Raw genomic sequence first — 16937 nt, forward strand, 5'->3', positions numbered from 1 at the left:
TTTGTGTGCCTTTCTGGTTTGCTTTTCGTGTCACCAATAGTCACATCAGCTCCCACGCATCCTTTCAATGAAAAAGCGTTAGCTTTATCCAGTTTGTATTGATTGATTGGCTTTATGCGTTTTTTCTTTCTTTGTTTTAATTTGAACCTTTTTTACACGTGGTATCTTTAGCAATGGGCTTCACTTGTGGTTGTATGTTTGTATTATTGAAACTGGGAACTTAGTGTCCTCCCTGGCTGTGAGCTTAGTGTTCCTATCTTGTTGGCATTTTGCTCTGTTACTAGCTGTGCAGGTCTACTCTGTGAAGCCACCCGTGTCAGGAGAGACTACATGTAGCAGCTTGTCAATGCCCTTTTCATCTCTGCAGGGTATTTACCCAGATAAATGCCTGTTATATCTAACATCACGCCTCTGTATACGACAGATACATAGAGAATTTTATTTTACTCCTTGACCTAAACCTCATCATAATCATCAAAAAATTGTTTGAAATCTTGCTGAATATGTTAAATATTTCCTGATAATGACTCTCTTTTTCACATATCTTTAATATTGGCTTTGTGCTTCCACACAGGAGTGTTAAACTCAAAGCTTTGATTCAATCATATCTTGTGTTGCCAGGGTGAAAGAACTCGCTTTTGCTATTCAGGCATTGATTGACATGCTTTACTAATGGATTATATCGGTGACATGTTTTGCTGGACAAACTTGGAATATTTATAGATTATTGGAGGTAGCTGTTGTTAAAAGGGTTTTTCTCTGACAAAAGTAACTGTTCATCAAATAAATCTTTGTTTAATTGCTTTTACTTTTAAGAGCTGAATTGGGATCCATTGTATCATGGTATAGCACGATGAATGCATATCATTGCGGTTTGTGTTACAGGTTATGCTAAGACAATGTTGCACAGATTTGATGATATATACATTTTTTTCTTGGTCATCCAGTAGTCATACCACTCAAAAACTGTACTATAGAATCTCCAATGATTGATTGATGCTATGTTAACTAGCTACTCATTACTCAATATACCCCTCTATTCACTCTTTTCTCAATCCAACCTACTCACTACAGATTGTAGAGCCCACAGGTGCTAGTTTTTATAAAAGGGGCGGGGCTAATAGTGCTTGTTTGTGATGCAAGATGGTCCCAAAACGTCATATGATGTTGTTTTCAGTCAATAGCAAAAATCATTTGTAATAGCCGGGTTTCAACCCATAGAGGGCAGTCTCTGATATTTTACAAATTAGGTCAAATTGAAATACTTGGACTAAAATGTTGTATCAACAGCACTACTTCATACCCAAATATATTTGTATTCAGCAGATAAAGGTGGTTTTGGAGTTTAGTTATTTTTTAGATATAGAATTTCTAAATTGAGGTTATGTATAATATAATCCCGTGATGGGTTTCTATGTCAATAAATATAAGAACAGTAAAGCTATTTTTGTTTTGTTTGTAAAGCTGCAGAAGTCTCTTGTGTGAACGAGCAGTCTTTTCTTATTTTTAGCTTCCCCCCCCCACTACTTGTTTAAGGTCAGATGACAGATCTAAGTTACTGCCTCTGGAGAATATAAAGCCAAGGAAAACTCTATCTGAACACTCGTTGCTGTTATTTATCTCCCTGCTTGGAATGTAAACCCTCGCTTCATCCTTGACATATCCACTCATTTCTACCAGCTTCCTCGTTGAACAGGGGTTCCAAAGTCAGGCAAAGGCAGCCTTGTTACTGGACCAGCTGGAAGCGGCAGAATGAGCTTGGACTCTACCTTTCTCTGCCAGTTAACCTACACTTCAGATTTTACCAGAACTACTCAGGTACCCAGCAGGGGTGCCAGATGTTCGTTCAGCTTTAATAGAGCTTGCTGTTTGCTGTGGCACGTCCATGGATTAGCTCACATTTAACATCACGTCTGCATCATGTGATGTGTTTTCTCTGGAGCTAATTTAACTAATGTGAATACTGTAAGAGAGGCACACGTTTGGTTTATTCAGTGCATGTTCACTAAAAACATAAGCACTAAATATGTGTGCTGTCCTCCACTCACATAGCTTGAGGGTTGGGGTTAATTCTAATTGTGTTTGCATAATTGATGATTATTTACAATTATGGCATAATTGTAATATTAAAAATCTGTTGCTGTCATAATCATAATTAAATTGTAATTCAGTTTAGATAAATTACTTTGTAATTGTAATTGCCATGAACATTTTATAAAAATTATCAATTGTAGTTTAACACAAAACTGGTGAACCATGTTACAGTTCTATGTACAGTTCTACACATATGTAGTTAGCAATTATCAAAATATGTATCATATCAAGCTTTCCCCCCATTTTACTATTTAAAAAAATTGAAATCTAGGGGTTTACTGACACAAAAAAGGCTCAGATACCCACACCAAAAATATTAAAAACTTATATTTTTATTGACTAGAAAGCCTAACAAGGTAATCAATGGATTGGAAAGAAAATAGATAATAGATAATTGTTTTTAGTGTATTTTACAGCCGATTTTGTTATAAGAGATGCTAACACAAGAAGAAGGTTACATTTTATTAGGTTATTTATTTCAGGCACAGTAATTGTGATGAATTGTAATTGAGAACATAATTGTAATTGACTTTCTGGAGATAAAAAATAATTGTAATTGGAAAAAATTGTGGTCACTGTAGTCATAATTGAATTGTAATTGAACATTGGTAATTGAAAACGTAATTGTAACTGAAAAATGTATTTGACCCCAACCCTGGATGGCTTCATAATGAGAATGTTTATTAATATAACCTAGGGATGGTATTTGTAGCTTATCCTAACTATTAAAACTAATTTCAGTCTTTAACACATTTCTCTTCATGTTTGTTTTACAAACATGAAGAGAAAGAAAGAACATTCCATTGTTCTTTTAAAACCAAATTTGTGGACAAGTAAAAACAAAACATGTTCCCTCTTGATATTTGCCAAACAGAAGAAAAGTTTTGCGATCCCTGACATGACAGTAATTATATATAACTTCACATCTTTATTCAGGGGTGCACTCAAACAAATTCCAGGTCACTCATTTGTCAATAAAGGCCACCAAACCCCCCCCAGCATGGTTTAGTACAAAGGAGCTAAACATCTTTTGTTTTGATAAATTGCTCTGCCTGCATTCACTGTCTAACCCGCTGCACAGCTTGTTCCTGCATGAAGAAGTGTGGTTTGTGTGTTCAACCCTTCACCTGGCACATATTAATTGCTGTTTCCAACTGTCTTCATCAACAGAGCTCTCACAGTCTGCGAGTGGAGTCATTGTTATCCCAGCACCTACCAAGCGCTCTCCTCCAACACCACCAAAAAGGATGACCCCAGTCACCAAACGCCACTCTTCAGATTCACTGCCACATAGTCAGGTCCCAGAGTCTCCAACCAACAACCAATCCTCTAGCTTCATACCGTTGCCCTCCCTGAAGGCAGACGTCAGTGAAGAGCAGACAGCCATAACAGCTCCTCAGGCTTTCCCTGAGCCGAGCTTCTCTCCGCCCTCTCACATACCTCCATCTCCTCCCAGAGTTCACTTTCTCCACCCACCGCCAGTGACCACTGCTACCACCACCCCATCAGCTGTTCCAGTGCCCACCATTCAAGCAGATCCGCCGAGCCCCTCAACCGAGCCTCCCAGCCAGCCTCCCTCTATCCCCCTGCATGTCCTCATACAGAGAGCCCTGGCCAGCCCTAGCCCTGCTCAGCCCAACCCGGACATCCCCCACAGAGCTCACTCACTGCTCTTTGAGTCTCCCCCAGAATTCCTCTCTGATATTGGTGGGAACTCACGAAACTCTCTGCCCATCACCATCGAACCTCTTAGACTGTAAGTACCTTACCAATGTTAAACACTTTAATATCATTCTATTATCTTACAAATGTTTTAACTTTCATGTTTTGTATAATAGTTCTATATTTTAAACATCATTAAATTAGCTATTTGTTTTTTTTGTTGTTGTTTTTTTTTAACTTTACAAAATCTGTTGAGTTACACAATGTTTATTGACAGTTTAGGCTTTACATGCTTATCAACAGGGGTATTTCCATCCTTATGCCAAGCACCCTGTGGACGACCACCAAGAGTGGGTTGTCCAATAACCGACTGGTTGGAGGTTTGAATCCAACTCTATCCAAGTCATTGTCGCTGTGTCCTTGGGCAAGGCACTTTACCCACATTGCCTTGTATGAATGGGTATGAATTGTGCATGAATGTTGGTGGTGGTCAGAGGGGCTGTGGGTGCAAAATGGCAGCCACGCTTCTGTCAGTCTGCCCCAGGGCAGCTGTGGCTACATTGTGGCTTACCTCCACTACATTAATTCTCTTGATAATCATTGTACCATTTAAAAAAAAAAAAAAAAAAAAAACAACAAAAAACAAACACCTTTGAAATCTAGAATCTAGGGGTAAAGTGACACCTACATCAAAAGATAATACCAATATTTCCATTGATTAGGAAGCCAAACAAGAGGTAACCGACAGATGAGAAACAAATGAGATGATGGATAATATTTTTTAGTGCATTTTACAGAAGATTTAAGACATGGGTTAAACTGACACTTTATCAAACGAGACGCTAACAGGAAGCTAACACAAGAGGAAGATTACCTTTCATTGGCTTTTTTATTAAAGGCTCAGTAATTGTGATTAATTGTAATTGAACTGTAGTAATTGGAACGTAATCGTCATTGATTTCAGGGGGAAAATAATCATTGTAATTTTAATTGCAATTGGAAAAAAATCCTGGTCAGCGTAATTGTAATAGAGTTGTAATTGTACATAGATAATTGAAGATGCAATTGTAATTTAAAAATTTAATTGACCTCAACCCTGGCGCACACCATAATAGGTCTGTGTGATATGGACCAAAACTCATATCTTAATATTTTTCCCCAGGTCTAACTGGACAGTTATTTTTTCTTCCTCTCACTGATCAGTTTAATGGTTAGTTAATAAATTAGGAACAATTTAATTTGTAGGCACTTGGTAATTAAATGAGCCACCATCATTTATGCATTCATGCACTGCTATTTTTCACTTATTGGAAATTAGCAGCGCACAGTTTGGGACTGAACAAAACAAGACCATTTCTAAACAATGTGCCATGTGCTATTGATTATCACGTTAAGAGCAGCAGAACATAATGTACTCGGTTGGCATGTCAACAAAACCTCTTGTGCGGTCTTTCACTTTATGATCAAAGAGGAAATAAATGCACTGAAGCTAACCGATGGTTTCACGCTTGTTCGTAGGCCAGAGGACGATGACTTTGACATGGAGGAGGAGATGCGTAAGCTGGTTCCTCAGAGGCCTCCGCGGCAGCCTGAGCTGGAACCGCGCAGCAGGAGGGCTCTGGCCGGAGACCCCAGGGTGAGCGTCATACCAGAGGTTGGAGGTCCTGACGACAGTGAAGAGGAGTCTGATTCTGATGGACCCATACTGTACAGAGATGATGATGAAGATGAAGATGATGAGGATGTTCCTCAAAGTAAGAGTGACTTTTTAGATCCAAATGCAGTTTTTAAATTTGCATTGCACATTTATTTATTTATCACCTCTTCTTAACAATAACAGAAATTAAATTAGTGGTTCTAAAACTGAGGTACGTGTACCCTGAGGGGCACTTGAACACCTCTCAGGAGGTACACAAACATTTCAGTTAATGTTTTACCGCTATAGATGTACATTTTTTTACATGCACACAGACTTTTTTTCCCATCCGTCAATAATAATTTGTGGCACAACTCTTTAAAATACAATAAAAGGTGAAGTTCAAATTCTAAAAAGGAGCAAAACATCAGAAAGAAACAAATAAAAAGGCCTAATTTCAAGATTAATGATGGACAAGACACAGGAAAGAGTTAAGACGAGCATGCAGACACAAATAATGTATAACATGAGCTAAGGGGTACTTTGGATAAGAAATAAAGGCTATGGGGTACATGGGGCAATAAAGTTTGAAAACACTGGTCTAATGGCTTTACATTGAAAGAAAAATGGATTACAGCAATACTTTGTGTTGGTAGAGAGCAGGGTTGTCACGATACTAAAATTTTCAACTTGATACTGATACTCAGGAAGATATTCAGTACTCAGTACCGTTTCTGATAAAACTGGGGTAAAAAAAATTACCGCCAAATTTTGTAGAAATATTTTTATTAACAAGAAAAATGCAAAAAAAAAAAAACCTACAACATGAAATAATGAACAGAACCACAGGTTAAATCACAATAAGGAGTTGTTAAATAAGAAACTTCAACTATGATAACAAGTTTCAGGTAATCAAAGGTAGTGCAAAAAAAAAAGAAAATGAAATAAAATTACAATTGGAGCAATATGTTGAGGTAGTGCTATACAAGACATCACAATATTAAGTAGGGGAGGTGTGTGTGAAGAGAGGGTTGGGTGGGGTGGGGGATTAGTATCAATACTTTTGACAACTCTAGTAGAGAGTAAGGATGTTGGTTTGTAGGGCTGGGCAATTTTGGCAAAAAGAAATATCTCAGATTTTTTTAAAGAAAAATACGAGTTTCAATATGATTTTTGATTTTTTTTTTTTTTTTTTTTTTTTTTTTTTCCCAATGCCCTTAAAAATTACTGCATACATTAGATATGTTGTCAAAAGTGCAACGTTATTGCTGTGATTGTCCTCGAGTTAAAATGTATAAAACAATCCCCCCTACATTAGACTCCTGTAAATCCACCACAGAGATGCAGTGAATCTCGAGGAGTCCAACAGGGCTCTACATTTTCCCTCCACAATCTTTGCTGTCACTCTTCAACATGTTGTTTACTTCCTCCCATGACAGCTCCTTATTTAAGAATGTCTCTGCCCCTTTCACGATTATGTTAATTTTTTCCGTCTTCTGTTTGGCCTCGTCAGTGCAATTGATCACATATGTAATAAATAAGACTAACTTATCCAAAGTGATGTTCCACTGATATCCTCCTTTCTCTGATTGATCACCATTGTTAGTTGTTTTCCCTCCCTCTCTCTGCTCCTGTACTGTTTGTTTTGCTTCTGTTACAATGTTTCCCATTACCTCTCTCTCTTCTTTTTCCTTCTGTACTCTTTTCACTGCGTCAGCATAACTGATGTCATTAAACAACATCCACAGTTGCTACATTAGGGCTGCACACCTTCAATGCGTTCCTCCAACTTGTGTTCCTCACTGCAATTTGGATATCCCTGGCTACGGTGACCCAAAAGGACAGAATGCGAAAAAGTCCAAAAAAAACTGTGATGGGGAAAAAAACAAAAAACAAAAATTTTCAAACTCGTTTTTAGCTACAAATTCATTAAATCAATTTCTTGCCCAGCCCAACGTCCATGGCATTCTACATTAACATTAACATTTTTAAATGATCAATGTTCATGAACTGCACAATCTGCAGAGCAATTGATCACTACAAGCCACGCCCACAAGCTCACTTATTGCTTTTGTATAGTGAGATGACTGAGTGTACTATGTGCATGGGTAGGTATCAGGCAATGTAAACTGAAAATAAGACCAGCCAAGTCCATGCAAACTGTATATTTGTCTTGTTAAATCTAACATGAGTCTATTAATGATTAAATGGCTGTTTGTATAATTACTTAGTTAAAACTCCACTACTTCGTATTTAGAAATAAAAATTTTGTATTTAGATTTCCCGTATATCTCTCTCTATTTTTCTGTTTACTTATCTGGTTTATGGTACTGTATATGTGAGGCCCAGAAATCTTATTTTTGTAAAAGCTTATTGGTAATTTACATAACAGTAAATATCAGTGTAGTCGAGAAGGAAAATAGTGTGTTGGCAACATCCCCAGGAGAGAGCAGGTTAATACCAGATGATTGATATTTTAAATCATACTATACAACCTGAAATTGAAGTGAAATACAGTACACATGTACAAACTTTAGGGAAAAACAAAAACACAAACTGACTTACAGCGTCACATCAAAAAACACTTTAAAGTTGCAAGAAATAAATTGGTATTAAGACGCACACTGTAGTTAAGGGTTTTGAGTAACCATTAAGCACAATTTATTACCACTGCACTAAAGTACTTGATCACCAACGATTAAAGAGCTGGCAAATAAAACAGATGAGTCATGATAAACCGCTGCGCAGTGGACTGAGATTCTCTTTTAATCATAGAACTGAAATCAGCTCTAAATAGGGCTTCAATTAGCATTTCCGTTATTCTTATTAGGGCGGGCTGCCGGACTCAAAACGTACACTAGTTAAAATCACTACCCCTCTATTATTCGTGAACGGATCGGGCTGGAATTTGGTAGCGTTAATCTATGGATGTGTACGCATCGACGCTCGGAGACCGATTTTTGATTTGGGGCCCCAAAAGAAGAAAAAAAACGAAAGTCGATTTCTCATTTATTTGCCAGTCAAATATTACGATGGTTGGCGGTACCAATTCGTTGGCACATACCAGTATAAATGGGGCCCATTACCCCGTACGTGTTACGGGGGTGCCAGGGGGACCCCGGGGGCCCCATTTCTCAAATGACTACTCCTCCGTTAGTTCTCGTTATATCAGGATGCAGTTTGGTATGAATACTCTATGAATGAATATGATGAGATGCGTGGAGCCCTTTTTTTAAAATGGGGCCTGGGGGCCCACCACCCATTTCTGATCATTTCCAAATTTATGGGAACAGAGTTGTGTGATATATTGTTTCAAAGGTAATTCAACGTAGGTTACGATTATGCCTCACAATTCGATTAGTGGCCCAGGCACCCCCCATTATTTTGGCAGTTTCCATTAAAGTTGTTTTCTAATTTATTTTTGAGTCAACTATTACGACAGTTGGTGGTACCGAATCATTGACACATACCAATATATTAATGGGGCCCATTACTCCGTATGTGCCGCCGGGGCGCCCCATTTATTTACTCTGTGGAACAGAGTCATTGCATGATGTCAACCTAAACAATGATGAAAAATGCAGACATGGGAAATGTCTAACTTTATTTAAACTAAATAAGGCTTTTTTTTTGTTTTTCAGGAATAAAAGTTTAAAAAGTGGAGAAGTGGCTGAATTATTAATTAATTTAGTTTATTAATTAGATGACATGTGACCATTGTTTTCTCTTTGCTTTGTGCACTGCTAACACTTAAGATAATTGTGGTTTGTTGATTTATTTCAAGTTGTTGTTGGCTCCTTATTCTAAACTAAATGTAGTGTGAAGCCTAAAAATACATCTGCTAAGCGCAATAAGCCACAAAGACAATATAGTGATTTATAGATAAGAAGCCAAAACGCTATCATTTGCACCTCATCAAGTTCTATAGTCTCTGCGACTGTGCTCGGTTGGTATTCTCCTACCAACAAATATATTTAAATCCCCGTAAACTGCCTTGAATTCTAGGTTAACATCTTCTTATGTAATTTTCATCAAGCTAATGTGGTCTGTTGGTGTTAATGCTGATAAGCAGCCTGTGCTGTGCAGAGTAAGGTGCACATTATTTATCCCCCGCCACAAAGTGTGAAGGGGCATATAGGTTTGAGCTCCGTTTGTGCGAGTTAAAAGGGACAGATTTTCTCAGAAGCAAATTAAGATAGGTCAACCAAATTTGGTGTGTGGTGTCGGTATCAATACCTTGATTGAGTTCGAAAATGATAAGCACACATTATTTTTTCCTGAGTTATTGCCCTTCTTCCGTTTTTTTACTCTGTTGGAAGCATCTTCAAAGTGGACAGATTTTCTCAGAAACCGTTTAAGATGGGATAACCAAATTTGGTGTGTGGCTTCAGGGTATCAATACCTTGATGGAGTTTGAAAATGAGAAGTGCGCAAATATTTTTTCTGGAGTTATTGCCCATGTTCCGTATTTCTTTACTCTATTCAAGGTATCTTCAAAGGGGACAGATTTTCTTAGAAACTGTTTAAGATAGTATTTCTATATTCTGATGTGATAATATTTATTCATCTAAGTTAGATTTAGGACATTTAGGAAAAGGTTGTGAGTTATAATGAGAACCAATTTGGCAGGGGATGTTTATGACTGTCTTCTTATATTGCCAAAATAGTAAACACGATATATCTTCAATCTCGATTTTATTTTTTTTTTATTTTTATTTATTCAGTTCATTTCCGACATGGTAGCATTCACAGAAATTCATTTGACATTCAGAGCAAAATCACATCATTGGTTTGTTTTTTTTTTTTTGTCCTTTTTTTTGTCCTTTTTTTGTCCTTTTTCATGCTGGATATATTGCTTAGCTCTAGTTCTAGTTCAAAGTGAGGAATACACAAAAACGTTTGAGAACCACTGGTGTCTTTTTTCTGTTTCGCTTTAGAATATATGTGCACAAATGTGTAGCCAGCATTTGTGCAAACACTTGATTTTAACCATGTAGGTGTAGGAAGAGCAGAGCACTGAATGTAGAGTGTTGTGTATGTATCTTAGCTGATGTGATGGTGTGTCCACAGGTGGGCTGGCGACCCGTGTGAAGAGGAAGGACACACTGGCCCTGAAACTGGAGAGGCAGGAGAGGCAGGAGAGGGAGAGGGACGAGGGCCAGGAGAGTGACAACATGAGCTGGCAGAACAGGGAGCAGTGGCTGGCCATGAGGAACAGGATTGGCACCGCTCTGACGCGGTATGTAACTCACAACCCTCTGGCTTCTGCGATGTAGACATGAGACCTCAAAGACTTTAAAGATACAGAAAAACTTTTCAGAAAAGTTGAGCCCACAGACCAGAATCAATCAGCTGCATTAGTTCTCATGCACTCACGTAGTTTTCACATTTCATGCAGTCCTCCAAGAGGATGCAGTTCAATCATACATTAATCTGACACAAGTGCTCACTTTGACGATATAAAGGCCCAATTCATCACCAGTTTGAATGTGTGCGTGTCATCCTTTTCCCATCCAGGCGGCTCAGCCAGAGGCCGACAGCCGTAGAGCTGGAGCAGAGGAACATTCTTCCAGGTGAGGCTCGCTCACCCCATCACTCATTTGCATCCACTTCTCTGTAGCTCAAGGTCAAAAACATTATTTTAAATTTCTTTACTTCTTTCTGGATGATACATCAGTCATTTTTGCTCACCTGTTTCAATCTTAGTTGTGATGGGTAGCAAACTACTTTTTTTTATCCCTCTCTCTTGGTCACTAAACCCTCAGATGTTGATGACTGACAAAATATCACAGAACTGCAATTATTAAGCCAGTAACTGTTTGTGGGTCATTTATATTCTGTGTCAGTAAAGGTCTCGGAAGTTTTTTTTTTTTTTTTTTACTGCTGCAACACAAAAAAATTTAAAGCAGAAGAGAGAAAAGCAGACTTGAGCTTTCCATTTGTTTACAGAGGACAGCTGGGTCATTCCATGTCATTTCAACCATTTTTTTAGGACATCCCACGCACTTCTGTCTCAAAGAATTCTGAAATTTTTAATAATAATAATAATAATAATAATAACACGTTTTATTGAAAGGCGCCTTTGAAGTTCACCATACAGAAAACAGGTTAAAAACAGTAGAAAACAACAAAAAATACAAAGACAAAATAAGGTGGACAATAATGGAAGTTCAGTGGAAAAATAGCAAGGGGAAAAGGCAAGTGGGTACCGTTTGTTCCTTAATTCAATAGGCACACTGTAAATGCTTTATTTGTCTATGTTCATAGCTCAAAGCTGATCACATTACAGAGAGCTGAGACATATGCTAAGTTGTTTACTGAAGGTTCAAACATGTTCAGCCCGAGACATGACAAACTTTTCCAATTTTAAGGGGCTATGTCCACCAGATAAAATATATAGCAGATATTTTTGTATATTCTGAGAGAGTAGGTGAAGCTGTATTAATATATCAAATTTCAGTTCCTATGTTAAGTAGTTCCTGAGCTAAAAATGGAAGAAAAATAAGGACTTTCAAAAATCAACACACACCCCCCGCTTACTAAATTGGCCGTATCTCAAAAAGTGTTCATCCAATCAAACATAAAATGTACAGTGTGCCCATTGAATCATTACAAAACAATTGTTTAAAATTAAATTTTGAGACCAAAGTGCATGAGCCATTTGTGAAATAACATGGAATGACTCAGCTAATAGTTAGCAACCAGATTAAGCCACTGAGAAATACCTCTACCAGTCTAAGTCTGATACATTGTGAAATCTGTTTGTTGATAGAATGGCCTCTGTAAGTTAGGTCCACACACTTTTTTTTGTCACAATGCACTGGAACACATTTGAACAGAGAGCTATAGGCTTTGACTGATGGTGTGACTTGTCAGCCTCATTGATCAGCCCTAATACAAAGATTATCTGATCCACTGTCTCTAATATCAAATGACAGCGTGCAGACATTGATGCAACTTGTGGATATTTTACGTCTTTTGTTGCTTTTTGAAGGCGATGTATCTCCTAGTTATCATTTCAGAACGTTTTTCACCAACAAACAGCCTCTTCAAGGGATTTGAAATAGAAAATTAGTGTTCATTGAAGTTTTCAATCAACACCACGTCCTTAATTACAAGCATTCACTGAGAGGTAAGCTGCATCCAAAGTGCTTGTTCCCCTTTAAAGACTTGGTTTTTTGTGCCATCTGACCCTTTGGAGAGAAATCTGCTTTTGCGATTGATGTCAAACAACCCTACTTCCTAAGGCACAGCAAACCTGTTATATGTAACCGTAAACAAAAATGATTAGTCACTTATCATGGAATGACTGGAACAGGCAAACAACTTTTAGCGAATCACCCTCTGAGGGCTTGCAGGTGCATTGTGGGATAGAAATAACCCCTGCTGTTGTTGTTTAGCCAGCTGTTTGCACATTTGATCTCTATATAGTTATTTCATGTGCAGATTAACATACATTCATCATAGACTCTCAAAGGGCTCTGATGCCTTTAATGACCAAGCTCATTAGAGAAGAAGGGCCTGTTTTATGTCGCAGTTAAAGCTACAAGTCATTATAGCATCAGTCAACTTGTTTATATTGGATCGGAAGACTCTCTAAAAGCTGCAGAAACTTTTATTAACTGTGCACAGGGTTGTTAAATCTGACTGTTAGATGCTAGGTGTTAGCCTGCTACATGACACATGGAGCTGAAAGTGTGCTGGCATTGCATGCAGCTCTGCACAAAATATGCAACAGGACTCTCTAAGATTTAAAGCAGTCAAGCATCTAAACACTACGGAACTGCTGCCCTCTAGGAGTGGAATTTCACACCCCTGGTGTTTGCGTAGTGCATATTACGTCCCAATGAGGATTATTTTTTATTTTTTTACTTTGTTTTTATTTGCAATTTATAACATACAACCAACTTATAAATGTAAGAAAAGGAAAAAACTAAAAAAAAACAACAACATAGGAATAAATAATAAATAAAATTAATAAATACAAAAAAAAACAAAAAGTAAACAGAAGACAAAAACAATTTAACATTTTCAGGGGCATTTCCTGGGTGTATTCTCAAGTAATGCAGTTAATAATTGTTGGCATCGCGTCTTTTGTAAACACTTCACTTCTGCCAGTTATTTTCATGGGTATGTCCTTTAAGCTTTAGTTGATAAGTCAACTTTTCCATCATATATACAGTATGTCTTTGATGATCTCAAACCAGTGCTCTTTCTCTGGTGATTTGACATTGTACCAGTTTCTGGTTATGGCTTTTTTTCTCACCATCAGTTAAATTTTAATCAGATACCTGTAAGGATACACCAATCGATCGGTGCCGATTTCCCTTATTTTGGGTGAATCGGCGATCAGCCGATCCTTGCATATGAAACCGATCTTTTCCGCCAAAGTTTTCTACCTCTGCAAATGTCAAAGTTTGTCACTGTCCTCTTCTGCTGTGAGATGACTGACAGGCCCGCCGACCAGCTCATGTGTGCATGTGTGTGCGTGCGCATGCCTCTGCTCCACAGGATAACAACAACATTCACCTGGAGCACAGTTAGCTTAACATGTCCGTAGTTTGGTAATTTTACACAAAAAAGAGAGCAAAGGATCGCAATTTGTAATTCCTGTAATGCGGAAATACGCCTTGGTGGAGCTGCAAACAAAACGCTACCTCATTCACCATTTAGGACACAGCCACACCGCTGAGTATGCAGCATTTGAAGCTAGCAATCAAGCTAATGCTAAAGTTAGTGGAGCAAAGAGCCAGGGGTCTGCTGAGAGCGCTTATCAGTGAAAAGAGCAAAGTTACTACGGGGAAAATGATGGCGTTCACAGACATGAATAAAAAGCTTCCACTAATGAAGAAGTGACTGTAATAAGTGAGATAATAACTAACCTGTGCCATGTTCATGCTGTCATTACCCGTTGACTTATGAAAATGTTGCACATGCTGCACTTTATTATTTCTGTAGGATGTTCAAGTTCAATTTATTTGCCATTTGCGGTGAAAATAAACCACATTGGAATATTTCTGCAAAAATACACCAGTATGCACCAGAGACAGCAGCAACAAACACCAAAATAGACAAAATAAATTAACACAGTAAAAGTTCAAAGGGAAACATTTCACAATGTGAAGCGAGGTAATAAAGACACAATAAAGCGATACACCGAGTGTTTGACTTGTAGGTGCTTTTGTCCTGTCAGCTGTTGAAAGTTATTTGTAGATTTATATTTTTACATTTAAATATTCACAAAGCTGCTGCATTTTGACATTTTTTTTTTTATTTTTGCTCTACAAGGAAATTTAAAACTCAGGGCACTTTATTGGTGATTTAAGATGTTTTGTAGATTATTATCATCTACCCCAAACCCTGTGATTTTCTTTATTTGTTCAACCAAAATACTGCTGTGCACTTTATTTTAGTCAAAGTGTAACCTGATGGACACATTTGATTTGTTTCAAAAAATGTGAAAAATGAAAGGCTACAGGAAGTGATGTAAATTAGTATTTTGGATTGCAATGCTTTAAACTTTCAATTCATATTTGAGATAACTACCTCATGTGCAGTTAAAGCAACACGTTGTTACGGCAGAATTTACGGTTGACCTCATTTGAGACATGATTCATTGCTCTGGTTGAATGATGGAATCCAGGAGAAGCATTGATGATTTTATATAAAAAAATGTTTATTCTAAACTAAGAAAAAAGGTACAAAATGGAACAAAGTGAAACAAAATTAGCGTCCGTCCAGGCGGACGTCCGAAGGAAGTGCCGCGCCCCGCTTCAACAGTTTCAAAGCTTAAGCTTTTTATACAGATAAGAAAAGGTCCCAACAGTGAGAGACAAAAGGGAGGGAGTCAGATGCCCATAGTGGCAATGTTGGAGGATGATGAAGATGTTATGAGAAGGTTTGGCTCCAGTCTTTATCTGTCTTGATAAGTGTGTACGTCAGTGTATGTCTGCATGTGAGCAGAGATTCTGGCCTTGGCAGAGACTGTGCTGCACTGAGAATAATACGATCTGTACTGTTTAATCATGATTCAGCTGTTCAAAAGTGTAAAGATTAATGGAGTCGTCATGTATTAAAACATGACAAATTGTACACATGAACATACATTTGAGGATATGATGATGAATATAAAATTTGCCATGACATTCCCCACTTTTGGTCGCCTCAACGACCAAATCAAGAAACAAAATTATTATATTCCACCTTTGCTGTCTGTCAGGGTTAACCATTAGCATCGTTATTGTCATACATTGGATATATTCTTCTTTTGTGAGGCACAGATATATCAAGAAAAATGTGGAAATAAACTTCTTCATCATTATTATTAATGGCATGAATCATCAAAAATCATCCTTTATTGCATCTAGATAAGCAAAAATCATCATTTGCATCAAGGACATCACTCGTCTTCATCGGCTGAGTTCAGTGGTAACTGGGGTAACCAATAGCATCATGAGTGAAGAACCTTGAGTATTTTCCTCAATCGTAGCAGAAGGGTTTATGACTGTATTCCTGCAGCTAGGTGTGAGGTTGTCCTCCCTCAACCTAGCTATGAGCATTTGGTGTGGCTTATAAACAAAGCTAGGCCCTTGTTTTAGAGCGTTTTCTTGTGTGTGTGTCTCAGTGGCCTTGTCGGTTCCCCCTTCATTGTTCGGTCAGCCTCCGTCTCAGCATCAGCTGGTCTCGGCAATCATCTTGGATCCATGTCGCCCGCTGTGCGACCTTCACTGCCGTGTGGGTCGTTCATTTCGGTCGGCGTTGTAGATGATTGGTTGTTGTCTGAGGAAGGGTAGTCTCCACACACCTGGCAACCTCTCTTGGGATCGGAAGGTACCTGAACAGAAGAGGGGGAAAAACACCGAAACAGAACTCTTGGGATTGGCTGGTACCTGAACACAGGCGCGATCCCACTACTGAGGCTTTAGCTGGTACCTGGTACCTGGTAGGCTTTAGCTGGTACCTGGACAGAAAAAAGGGGGGGGGGGAAAACAAAACAGAACAAAACAAAACAAAATAAAATAAAACGAAATGAAATAAAATAAAATAAAATAAAATAAAATAGAATAAAATAGAATAGAATAGAATAGAATAGAATAGAATAGAATAGAATAGAAGTTTAGGGGTGTTAGGTTTAGTTAACTAACTAAATGAATAGTTAGTATGGCCAGGAAGGCAGAGACAGGTCAGAGGTCAGGATCTGAGAGCTTTTCAGATCCTAAAAGGTGCTGCTGCACAATCACACAATGGTTAGGTGTGGGTTAGTGAGCTTTTAGCCATGCTAGCTCAATGTTATCTGTAGCATTCGCACGCGAGTGGGAAAATATGAGGCTGAAAGAAAAGCAGGAAGTATTAATTCGATTTTCTTTTCCTGGAGTAAGAAGAAGCATAGCTGGAGTTGCAGTGATTATCTGTGGTACATCTACTTACCTGGTGAGAAGCAACAATTTGAGAACCACTGTTTACAAGGACATGCAAGTCGGACGGAGAAGGACATGCAAGTCAGACGGAGAAGTGTGGAGTGTGATTACATGTCTTCTCAAGATGA

General features: G+C 38.2%; 1 protein-coding gene across 6 annotated transcripts in view; it reads left to right on the forward strand.

Moving 5' to 3' along the window:
* Positions 1-16937, forward strand: part of phactr4a (phosphatase and actin regulator 4a) — a 66513-nt gene that overhangs the window by 40006 nt on the left and 9570 nt on the right. For 4 of the 6 annotated variants that reach the window (XM_028460873.1, XM_028460876.1, XM_028460872.1 and 1 more), the window contains 5 exons: positions 1681-1818; positions 3265-3850; positions 5275-5510; positions 10463-10631; positions 10910-10965. In XM_028460873.1, coding sequence (XP_028316674.1) covers positions 1681-1818; positions 3265-3850; positions 5275-5510; positions 10463-10631; positions 10910-10965 — 1185 coding nt within the window. The remainder of the gene's footprint in view (positions 1-1680; positions 1819-3264; positions 3851-5274; positions 5511-10462; positions 10632-10909; positions 10966-16937) is intronic. The other 2 variants (XM_028460874.1, XM_028460875.1) reach the window with 1 other exon arrangement.

Source organism: Gouania willdenowi, chromosome 11 (genome assembly GCF_900634775.1).
Source record: "Gouania willdenowi chromosome 11, fGouWil2.1, whole genome shotgun sequence".
In the NCBI taxonomy this organism is placed as follows: Eukaryota; Metazoa; Chordata; class Actinopteri; order Blenniiformes; family Gobiesocidae; genus Gouania; species Gouania willdenowi.